At 37.8% G+C, this 12,661-nt stretch overlaps 1 protein-coding gene across 1 annotated transcript in view; it reads right to left on the bottom strand.

Moving 5' to 3' along the window:
* Positions 1–12,661, bottom strand: part of LOC107690674 (niban-like protein 1) — a 31,192-nt gene that overhangs the window by 8,581 nt on the left and 9,950 nt on the right. The window contains exons 2-6 of the mRNA XM_016489065.1: positions 9,937–10,067; positions 9,261–9,389; positions 8,890–8,995; positions 6,911–7,078; positions 1,050–1,165 (exon numbers count right to left, since the gene is read on the bottom strand). Of these exons, the coding sequence (XP_016344551.1) occupies positions 1,050–1,165; positions 6,911–7,078; positions 8,890–8,995; positions 9,261–9,389; positions 9,937–10,067 (650 nt within the window). The remainder of the gene's footprint in view (positions 1–1,049; positions 1,166–6,910; positions 7,079–8,889; positions 8,996–9,260; positions 9,390–9,936; positions 10,068–12,661) is intronic.

The raw sequence follows: 12,661 nt of genomic DNA, 5'->3' as shown, positions 1-12,661 counted from the left end.
TCACTCTAGGCCGCTGCTCACTCTAGCCCGCCGTGTGTGACGCTGTGTTTCGTTGTGAAAGCCAATTATGGTTGTTTGGCCTTCCAAAAGAGGACATGACTAGAAATCAGTGGTTAAGTTGTATTTACAACACTGTTCCAGAACACTTCAACCCAAATATTCAGATGTGTGCAGCACATTTTATGGAGGTCTGTTTCCTGATCCTGGGAGAGTAGACTACAATGCCGGCTGTTCTGACTCACAGACTGTAAGTACGTTTTTTATATTTAAAGGATTTGCCACTGATGATTCAAACGCGAGTTTGAGCAGTGTAGAGTAGGGCTTGTTGTTTGTCATTTCTCCGATCACAAATGCAGACATGGTTTTATGTTTACGCGGCGCGATGCAACGTGTAAAAAGACAGTATAAGTCATTATAATCCATAATTATGCCCCCACTGGATGCAACGAATGCCTTGTTTATAATGGGGTTTCATGTTTTGAATCGTCGCTCCGGCCGGACAGGGCATCATCACAGTATAGTAGGGGCGTAACTCCGTCACATAGGGATGGGCGTATCGATCCGAAGTATCGATATATCGATACTGACACGAGTATCGAAAGTAACGATACTCAAACAAAAAATATCGATACTAAGGTGCGCTTTATTTACCAGTGGTTTTGTTTATTTAACAAAAAAATAATAATAATAATAATAATGCGTACAATATGCATTGAATTGGACGAATAACCTTTGTTAGCGAGTAATTGTGTAGGATAGAACTATTTTCCTGATCATCTGGACACGCAAATGTTGCAAGACAGAACTAATCAATCACAGAGAGCGTTCACTCACTTCTGAGATGTGGAAAATAATGTGTTTTTTTAACCTTAAACCGCATAAACACATTTCATTACACCAAATACACAAAATAATGTTCTTTTTAGCAGCATCATATGACCCCTTTAAGAACCCCATAAAAAGAACCAGGTTGAGAACTCCTATTCTAGACAAAAAAGAATCTAGCAAGAGCTGCCCAAGATACATAAAAGTATATGTGTGTGTTTTACCTGTGGAGGCATCCCACACATCATGTCCCAGGTTCCATAGTGACCATGGGTCTGCCGATAGAGTCGCACTGCATCTGTGAACGCGGGGGTCTGAACTTTACATTCCTCAGGCAGTCCTGAGCAAGAGAACAGGACTTTATCATCATCATTATATTCAACATATGCAAGCAAGTAACAAAACTTTATTTTTAACAAATAATCAAGAAACAAACACAATTAGATATTAATTTCTAATGTCATAATAGCATGACACAGTTCCTTTCCATTTAGAGAAGTGAAAAGACCGAGTGACAAAAAAAGAAAGAGGGGTCATCTTTATATATACACCCACAGGCACGTCTCACAATCAGATTATTCCATCAAACCAAAAGACAGACTTCAATCTGTTTTGGTCACCGTGGCAAACAGGAAGCATTGCCTCATCAGTTACCATGGTAATTCCCTATACAATGCCATAGTTACATTCATAGGGTCATAGCGGAATGATCTAGCTGAATCTAACACAATTTGAAGACAAGTTGTCTCGAGTTCAGTACTCTGACAATCTGCTTCACATCTGTATGTCAGTTATGATGACATTCTAAAAGCCCACATATTGTAAAAACCTCCTGTACATACAGTATGCACGCATGAGTGCCTGAACCCTCACAAAGAGAGGAAGTTCAAGCAGGCTGGGTGTGGGGGGCTGGAGGAGAACAAGCAGGAAGTCCAGCACTCCACATCAGCACAGCTTGACGCTTTTGTGAGTGCAAGCGTATTTATGAACACGTGCGGAGAGAACCAGAGATTGTTAGGAGAAAACAAGAGTTATGGGTCGTTCATTCTGGCATAGTCAAATAAAGTAAAAGTAAAGTAAAATAATAAAATAAATGCACATAGTAAATATATTCATGAATACATGGGAAGAACTGGAGAGGTGTTACACAAAAACAAGACAACAAGTGTTATGGGTCACTTATTCTGACAGAATAGAATACAATAGAATAGAAAAAAAACAAAACAAAAAATAATTTATGAACATATTTATGAACATCTGGGGAGAGCCCGAGAACGGTTATGCAAAAACTAGAGAACAAGCTTAACGGGTCGCTTATTCTGGCACGTAAAAACAACTGATCTCAAGTCAGTTCAAAAACACCAGATGATCAAAGTACAATGAGAGAAAAATGTGGATCTTCGGTGAAGAAAAAAAAAATCCTCACTTCACACCATGCCCTAACAACCCTATGACACCAATGAGCGGATAAATACCTTGCACAACATGAGACATGGTCAGATAACACCAGGGCTAAGTTTTGAGGTTTCACATTTTTATCCCTTTCAGTCATAATGTAACTATGTAACAAATACTTGTTTTTAAGTGTACAGGAATTCAAATTATTCTGACTATTTCTACATATTTGTGTAGTTTCTGTCAGGTTGTCAATCTCAGGCCTTTACAATGACATTCAATAGGCTTTCAAAGAGCAACTTTGTGTCTGGACACTGGAGAGGTTTTAAACCACCTGGACTTAATTCATTAACATGCCTGTAAACCTGTTCAGTTGCCTAATAAAACGTTCTCCCAATACTGACATGAGCCATACACATCATAAAACTCTGTGGGACTTGAAAAACAGTCTAGCAACTTTGTGTAGGCCATCTCATGACCATAAATAACAGAATTTTCACCAAAGTAAGATTTGTGACCTGCGCAGAAGCTGTTTTGCACCTCTTTAGACATTAAAAGAATAGTTCACCCAAAAAAGAAAACTTGCTGAAAATGTATCCACCCTCAGGCAATCCAAAATGTAAATTATTTTGCTTCTTCATCGAACAGATTTGGAGAAATTTAGCATTACATCACTTGCTCATAAATAGTTCATCTGCAGTGAATGGGTCCCATCAGAATGAGAGTCCAAACAGCTGATAAAAACATCACAATAATCCACATGACTTCAGTCAATCAATTAACGTCTTTGTGAAGTGAAAAGCTGTGCGTTTGTAAGAAACAAATCCATCATTAAGGAGTTTAACTTTAAGCCGTCACTTATGGCCAGTCTATAATCCATAATAACACTTCCTCCAGTAAAAAAGTCCCTCCCCTGTTGTGCTCTCACATCCAAATCCACAGACATATTTGTTCAAAACTCTTTTGGTGCTCGATCTGTGGCTATTTCAGATGAGACAACTTTTTCAATAGAGAAAGCAATATTATGGATGTATTTTAGTCAGAAGCAATGGTTTGAAGTTAAAATCAAAGTTGATTATAACAATCAAGTTTTAATCAGCACTCATTCTGAGGGCACCCATTCACTGCAGAGGTCTAGAGGATCCAATGATGAACAAGTGATATAGTCCCAAATTTCTCCATATCTGTTTCGATGAAGAAACAAGCTCATCTACATTTTGGACAGCCTGAGGTTAAGTAAATTTTAGGGTGAACTATTCCTTTAAAGCCTCTCTCACCCAAGCCAAAAGTCACATAGGGAAGATCAGACAAACAAAACATGGATACCATGGTTAAATGAATTGCTGTTGCATTCCAGACTTCACTGGGCCACCATTATTGCTCATGACAGCACGGGGCTACAGAACTCAACAAGCCAGGATACTTACAGCAAAGAAAGTCTAGTATACTACAGTAGAAATGCATTGGTTGCTCGAACAGCCTTATGATTAAGTGATCTTAAACATTGTACATGTAAATGATGCACTTCCAAAAACATGCTGCGACTTGTCAGGATCCAGTCCTGATTTAACTGTTCATGCACTCTTGGGTTTACTCCTCTGGGCATCCAGTCACAGAATAACACCATCCTATTGGATCACTGCATGTTCCTGGATCCTAGTGTCCTGACACATTTTAGGACACAGATGAGCTGTTTTAAGCAATTTATTATATTAAGTCACACATCACATTTAGCCCTTTATGCAGAAGTGCAATTTGAACCAACAAAGTTCTGACACAACCATATCGAAGACATGTGTCTGGCTCATGTTTTCAGTTTAGATGCTTTAATTCTCAGCAGATGTTGTGACAAATAAATTCACAGTACCATATGAAATAAAGGACTTCTGTTAGAGTCATCTAATATCAAATAAAGAAAGAGACATTAGTCTTCTTAACTACATTTTGTTTTTATAAACTCAGTAAAAAGACATTTCTTATCATCTTGTCACATTTAATTTGAACTGCAAACTCACATACACAACTCACATTAAATAAGATTATTTTTGGTGTGGCAAAGTAGATTTAACAGCAGCAATGTTCAAAGTGTTGCAGGAAACCATGTCATCCACAAGCTCACAAATAATGACGCTGTACCAGGACAGTAAAAGGGAAGGGCAATTATATCAGTGGTCAAATTATGATTACGAATCACTCAAACCTACACTCCTTCTGCAGGGTTTGCCTTAAACTGCCATGGTGACCAGGTACATAATCACAAAAAACAACATCTTTTCAACCGATGAATCAGACAAAAGTTACATAATACTACAAAGAGTGTTTGCTCTGCTGTTAAAAGCAGATAAATTCCAGAAATTAAGCACTACGGTTTACTGCATGCTTCATTTTAAGCCAAAGAAGAAAAACACTTATCCACTCCTATTAGTGTCTGTGACAAACAGAGAGAGAGAGAGAAAAAAAAAACAGATTCCTCATTATTATATTGTCAAGATAGGCACCGTCACCTCTCTAGAAGCGCAGTCTCCATTAACAGCTAACCTTCAAAACAGCGAGAATAGAAAATGACAGTCTAACATATTTTAAATATGTCAGGGAACATCTTAAACAGACTAATGAATAGCAAAGAACTTAACCAGAACTGAACCATCCCTTATTTGGGGAAAAAGTCTCTGCAGATGTGCTTGCATTCAGAACATACTACACGCAGCAGGGATTTGGCTAACTATAACACACACACGCTTTTAGATGGCCGCCTTAATACCCAAGGGGACATTACTGTCCTCGCCGCAAGTGTGCATTCCCTCTCAGCAGCCTCCCATCCAAATTGAATTATGGGTTGACAGCCCCAGCTGTGACCACTCTGGAATCTGGACTACAGCGGAGAGAAAACAGTTCTAGCAGCCATAGAAGCCATCATAAGACGTCTATGAGACATAGAGTACCTCACACCCAACAACTAGAATACCTTAAGTATAATTAGACTGAATTTCTATCACATCAAATAGTGTCAATACCATCAGACTTCTCTCTCACATGCCCATTGAGTAGGCTATATACCTTAAAAGGCCATAGTGGGACCCCCTCAACAACGCTTCCTTTGAAAACCACCCTACACTGCAAAAAAAAAGTTTTTAATTTTTACAGAAAAAGACTGTAAAAACTAGCAAACTAAGTTACTTAACCATGTTCAGCGAAAAAATCTAAATGGTTTAACAAACCCATTACATGTACTTTTACTGTAAACTACTGTTTAATTTATCGTCTGTGGAAGTAAAACTATTAATTACCTTTTTCCTTTTTTTACGGTGAAAACAGTGAATTGACATTTCCAGAAGTTCCTTTATGACATCACATATGATTATATTTTGTATAAATAATTGTTTCTTATTTTTGTTATTAGTAATGTACATTACAGTGTTTTGTGCTACATTTTCCATTTTTTAGTTATGTTTATTGCATTATTTTAGTGTCATGTGTGTTACACCCTGATGGTGGCCAATGTAAACTTTGGTCATGTTTTATGGACAGGCCATTTACGACGCCTTTTCATCACGAGGCTTTGTACCACTTGTATTATCATGGTGGTTATTGGTACGTTTGAAAGATAAAAAGCTGATTTTAGTAGTTCAAGTAGCTTGGTATATTAAGATCACTTAAATAAATGAATGGTTACAAGTTGTAATATATAGGTACCAATGCCATCCCACAATAGTGAAAAATTTGGCACAGTGTTGCGTCTATTTATTTATTTATTTGGTTAATTTCTAATACTCACAGCTGCCATTTTTTTACCATACATTTAACAGGATATTTTTCAAGAGTGTTTAGTATCAAGCAAAATCATATGAAGGGCCCACCAAGCAGGTGACATAACCATAATAAGTTGGGACAATCTTAACATACGCTTCAACAGACAAATATCCTCTTGTTTGAGTGTCCTGACAAACAACATATCAAGTAATCTAACAGTGACATCACTGTGAAAGAACAAAACTCTCACAGTAACAATGAACTTTCTGATAGCCCTAGGCACAGTGTAACTATATTATGTACATGAGCAAATACTTGCCTAAGATCTGTAAACTTAAATCGAAGCATATCGTCAAGAAAATATACGGGTTTTTTTTGCAAAATACATATATGTCTAGCCTGGAAATCAACTTTGACTAGACTAATGCAACAAATAAAATGTCTGCTCAAATCACATTTTTTTAATTGGCACATACAAAACACAGAAAGTGACATTTATAGTGAAATGCTATAATTTCTGCAAATTATATAAAGTTACAGAAGCTCTACAAAATAAACAGTCATACAGCACACACACAGAGAATGAATAACAGCACATCTCCAGTTTTCCACATGATCTCATCCGACTCTTTTTACAGCCTTGAGCGGTAACATTCTTTCTATTATCAAACAAGCCAAATGAATACCATCATCAACCGTGCCAAGCGTTCCACTCGAGTTTCCTTTTTGATAAAGTGATGTCCAAAAGAGCTGATTTATGAAATAACACATCAGTTATTCTAGCAAGTCTGAAACCGGCTTATCCTCATGAACAGCAATAACCATAATGAAAGCCGATTACCTGAAGTAATGAGTCAGAAATGTGTGTCTGGGTATTAAAGAGACAGAGGGGAAAGTGGACACTAGGACGGCTATTTTTAAGAGCAGGGTTAAGACTCACCATTGTTGGTGTGCCGGACGCAGTCTTGAAAGAGAGCGTTCCACTTTTGCTGCTCCTTCTCCGTCACCATGCAGAAATAATAGTGACGAGCATAAGGATGCCAGAGAATGAGGGGAAACTGCGTCGCACATTTCAGGAATGGAGAACTGCCAACTTTAGCTTTTACACCTGCAAAATGCATGTTGCATGATTCAATATTCTATTAAAAGTGGCCTTATGAGAAGATCTCCATTGTCATCATGACTAGAGCTGCACAACATACAAAGATCACAGCCCATTACTTTACACTCCATTTCATCATTTCTTATCTAGACTCTGGCTCAACTCTACTCTACATTTATTTCAAAGGCTGCAAGTTCAATACAAAAAATGTTTTTAGTTATAGCAAGGCACAGGTAATAAATACATATGGTTTTAAATGTCATAACTAGGGATGCACCGATACCACTTTTTCCAGTACTTGCCCGATTAAAGTGGCGCTCAAAGTTAAAATGATTTCAACAGCGTGTTTCATTACGTCTCTTTGATAGAATGAATCAGCGTTTTTGAACGTGTAGTTGAATGACAGTCACGTTCCACCACCTTGTGGCGCAACACTGTAACTGCACTGACTTGACAGCCCGTCTAGAACGCGCGCAGGTGGAAATATAATTAGAAAGTCTCTTGTCCAGTCAGATTAGAAAATCAGATTACAACTAGGCTAACTGTTATGCATATAGACTAACGATAGCATAACGATCTTATTGTCAGGCTTATGTTCTGTTATGTGGACCGTTATTTTGTCATTCTCCTCTGTTTACTTCCTGTTTCAATGCTATTTGGTTTCGGTTTCATTGTCTTCTGAATATGACCTCGTTAGCTATATCGGAACACATACACACACAAATTATATATATATATATGGCGGTAATACCGCATACCGCGCTATTGAGCCACTCAAAATTACCGCAAGGGAAATTCCCTCACCGCGACAGCCCTAGTGGTATCGGCGTTTGGTATCGGGGCATTTTAACGAGTACGAGTACAGGAGCTCAATATCAGGCCCGATACCGATACCAGTATCGGTATCGGTGCATCCCTAGTCATAACCACATGACTTACACATGATCATACATGTTGTTCACATAAGTCTTGTGTGATTGAATTGTTTACTGACCTTAAAGGGTTAGTTCACCCAAAAATTAAAATTAGCTTGTTTTACTTACCCTCAAAGCATCCTACAGTCCACAAGTCGTCAAATAAAGCACACGCATTCATAATAAATGTGCCTCACACCGCTCCGGGGGGGTGAATAAAGGCCTCCTGTAGTGAATCCATGCATTTTTGTAAGACAAATATCCATATTTCAAATGTAATAAACACTTTTCTCTCACTTCCGCTGACTGTCATACACTAAAGCAGTTCCGGCTGATGACGCAAGACGCGCGGCGTTGCCGGAACGGCTTCTGCGTATGACAGATAACGGAAGTGAGAGAAAAGTGTTTATTACGTTTGAAATACGGATATTTTTCTTACAAAAACGTATGGATTCGCTACAGGGGGCCTTTATTCATCCCCCGGAGCCGTCTGCGGCACGTTGATTATGAATGCGCGAGCTTTATTTGACGACTTGTGGACTGTTCAACTGCAACACCCGCTGACTGCAATGATAGAGCTTTGAATAGCCAGGACAATTTAATATAACTCCGACTGGATTCGTCTGAAAGAAGAAAGTCATATACACCTAGGATGCTTCGAGGGTAAGTAAAACACAAGCTAATTTTCATTTTTGGGTGAACTAACCCTTTAACTGTAAAGTCATCTATTATTTCAACTTTGCTGCCATGATGACATGACCTCAGTAAAACCGGTAAGCCAGTAACTTTTGCTTAGTTTTAGAGAGTTTAACTTTACTTTGGGAAAAAATTTTAAGAATTTGCTTCCTCCCTGAGGTTTTCCCATCTTTCTTTTTCATTTTCCTCTCACTCCTTTAGACTGACCTGGTAGGCTGGTGTTAAGGAGTTCGAGATATTCCTCCATAGAGGTCAGGACCCTGTAGCCAGCACAGTTAATGGTGCCTTTAGGATGCAGCCCTCTGTCATGGGCCTAAATTAGAAACAGATAAGAGTATAAAGAAAGCAGTATTATTTCAAATGAATGAATGACTAAACAAATAAAAATATATTTTAAAAATAATTAAATAAATGCATTTATTTATTTAAACTTCTGGAATCATCAAACTGTTCATGGTGCCTTTAAAAAAGTTTAAGATTAAACCAAAAAGTTTAAGATTAACAGATTAGCTTGGCTGATGTATTAGTCTACTACTACTGAAAAGCGAAAGATAATTTTATTTTAATACACTCATTACCTGTTTGTTTTCATAATAGTTGATGTTGTAGGAGTCAGGAATAAAGAGAAAACGATTCCTCCATTTTTTGTTCTCTTCTAGATACTGGAACAAAGCCCCTGAGAAGATGGACTTATTCTTAAGCGGCATCTAAGAAACACAAGAATTGAAGGGTGGTTCAAATAAAGTCCGGTTTAAGCAGAGAGAGAGAGAGAGAGAGAGATAGAGAGAGAGAGATAGAGATAGAGAGAGAGATAGAGATAGAGATAGAGATAGAGAGAGAGAGAGAGAGAGACAGTTGTCCCTCTATTTTCAGTAAGGACCCAGTACCTAATTATACATTATATAGACAGATGTTATTATATAGACAGATGTTAGGACTGGAAGTGCTTAATTTGTGTTTACTTTGCCCACCCAGTGTCTCTGTCTACAGACACACACACCCCCCCCACGGACGAATGAAAAGTGTACAAACTGCTCATCTTTAAAGGGTCATACTGTGATAATACTACATATTTCAAATAAACAAATCTACATGTGTTCAAACATAGCAATTATCCCCAAATCTAATCTGCCGTCTGACATCACAGACCATCAGTCCCATGAGAAATGAAATGACCCTGATTTCATTTGTTTCACATGCACCGTTAAAAAAAGACAAGCAGAGCTGAAAAAGAGGAAAAGAAAAGTACTTTACCTTCCTGTGCAGGAGCTGATTCTGAGGGCCTCCTCCACCCTCAATGTCATAGCGCATCTTGTTAAAGAGAGCGACCGCATACTGCTGTTCATATAGCCGACCAAACTCTCCCATCAGCTCCCCTGTCCGTGCTAACAAAGACACACGCACAATTAATGAATATACATAGAACTCAAACAACCAGCATGATTATTATATACAGTATTACAGGTAAGTTAGACTTAATGTCTAATTTATATAGACTGTTTTCATTTTCTAAACCATAACGTCGACCGGTCCATTAGTTAGCAAAAATACACTTTATTTTCTGTCAGTGATGATGATGATGATGATAACAATAATAGTAAAAAAACACTAATAAAAAGTTATGCAACCACAGCAATAAAAACACACACACACATGTGAAAGGCAGAAAGGCAAAGTTCCATTAAGATTTTACACTTATTGTTGGCCACTGCAGGTCTACAACAGTTACAGTACAATAAATCAACAGACATTAAACATTAACAGCAATTCACACCGAGCTCCGTGTATCTGATCCGAAAAGGAGATTACAATGTTTGAGCTTCACTGCTTTGTCCTTCACATGCATGTAAAAGCAGATCAACACTGCAGTTGGCACAAGAACAAAGGCAGCTTCATTATTAACTGCTTTTTGGCGGGATGTTTTCCAAATGACTATGTAGGGCTTGTTGTAAAATTTTGGAGGCATTCAGTCTCTTGGAAATGTTTTAGGGAAAGGGAACAAAAAAAACAACAACATTCCTGTCCGTTTGCTTACAATGTGAAGATGCCATTAAATTAGAGAGGGGCATGGAAAATAAAGCATTTAGTAATGGTCAAAGAAAGACATAAAATCTTGCACTTGAATGTCTTTTGTGGTTAGACATAAGGTCAGTGAATCACCTGCACATTAAAAATAACTCATTCACTCAGTTCATTCAATAAACATACAATTGGAATAACACGATGGGATTTCAAGGTTATATATGATTGTTATGAGTATGACTGATAAAAAATAAGTTTCAGGGTGAGACTCAAACAAATCAGATCCATACAGCTAAATGCTCAAGTTCAATACGATCATTAACATAAAAGTTACAAGGGTTACGTAGCAAGGGTTTTTGTTGTTGTTTTTTTAGTTATATAATAAAAAGATAACAGATAGAATAGAAAAAGAATAGAGCAAGTTTTTTTCCCCATCAAAGCAAATTATAAACAGACTTGACGTATAGCATTTACATACTTCAGTCTGCCAAGTCAAATGCTCACAGGAACACCCCAAAAATGTTCCCTCTCTACATGCGTATGGTCTTCAATGCAGAAATCAAAAGTCTGGAGCTCTGCTTATGATTTCTTCTGACCAACTCTCAATCCATCATATTTGCCGCATAAAGCCAGAATATGTAATTAAATGAACTGCTAAAGCCATTAGGCAGTTGTGCAGGCAATGCTTAACACAGGGGAATGTGAAAAAGGAGACAAGGAGGCTGAGAATAAGGTCACCCTGACCATCTGCATTGTTTTAAAAAGTACCATATTAGAGGCGATGGGAAATAAATGGCAATCTTAACTTGCCAAGAAAGCTATGAAATGTACTACTATGTACTAAATTAAGTACTAAAATTACTAAAATATAAAATAAAAAAAATGATAAAAGCACATAGCAAAATGACTAAAAATGAGTGTAAAACAAAAAAAAAGACAAATGAAAATATTAAAAATAAGAGCCCATTCAAAATTTAGAAATAAATACTATAATTCATAACATTTATACAGTGCTGCTTGAAAGTTTGTGAACCCTTTAGAATTTGCTATATTTCTGCATAAATATGACCCAAAACATAATTAGATTTTCACACAAATCCTGAAAGTACACAAAGTGAATCCAATCAAACAGGAGACAAAAATATATACTTTGTCATTTATTTATTGAGAAAAATGATCCGGTGTTAAATATTTGTGAGTGGCAAAAGTATGTGAATCTTTGCTTTCAGTATGGTGTGACCCCCTTTTGCAGCAATAACTGCAAGTAAGGTTTCTTGTAACTGCTGATCAGTCCTGCACAACGGCTTGCAGGAATTTTAGCCCATTCCTCAGTACAGAACCACTTCAACTCTGTGATGGTAGTGGGTTTCCTCCTATGAACTGCTTGCTTCAGATCCTTCCACACAATTTCAATTGGATTAAGGTCCGGAATTTGACTTGGCTATTCCAAAACATTAACTTTGTTCTTCTTTAACCATTCTTTGGTAGAACGACTTGTGTGCTTGGAGACGTTGTCTTGCTGCATGACCCACTTTCTCTTGAGATTCATTTCTCGGACAGATGTCCTGACATTTTCCTTCAGGATTTGCTGGTATAATTCAGAATTCATTGTTCCATCAATGATGGCAAGCCATCCTGGACCAGATGCAGCAAAACAGGCCCAAACCATGATACTCTACCACCACCATGTTTCACAGATGGGACAAGGTTCTTATGCTGGATTGCAGTGTTTTCTTTCTCCAAACATAACGCTGCTCTATTCACCCATCCACAAAACATTTCTCCAGTATTGCTCTGGCTTGTCCACATGATCTTTAGCAAACTGCAGATGGGCAACAATGTTCTTTTTGGAGAGCAGTGGCTTTCTTCTTGCGACTCTGCCATGAACACCGTGGTTGTTCAGTGTTCTCCTGATGATGGACTCATAAACATTAACATTAGCCAATGTGAGAAAGGC

This window comes from Sinocyclocheilus anshuiensis, unplaced genomic scaffold (assembly GCF_001515605.1).
Source record: "Sinocyclocheilus anshuiensis isolate Anshui unplaced genomic scaffold, SAMN03320099.WGS_v1.1 scaffold2041, whole genome shotgun sequence".
NCBI lineage: Eukaryota > Metazoa > Chordata > Actinopteri > Cypriniformes > Cyprinidae > Sinocyclocheilus > Sinocyclocheilus anshuiensis.
This window is presented reverse-complemented; position numbering and strand designations above follow the sequence as displayed.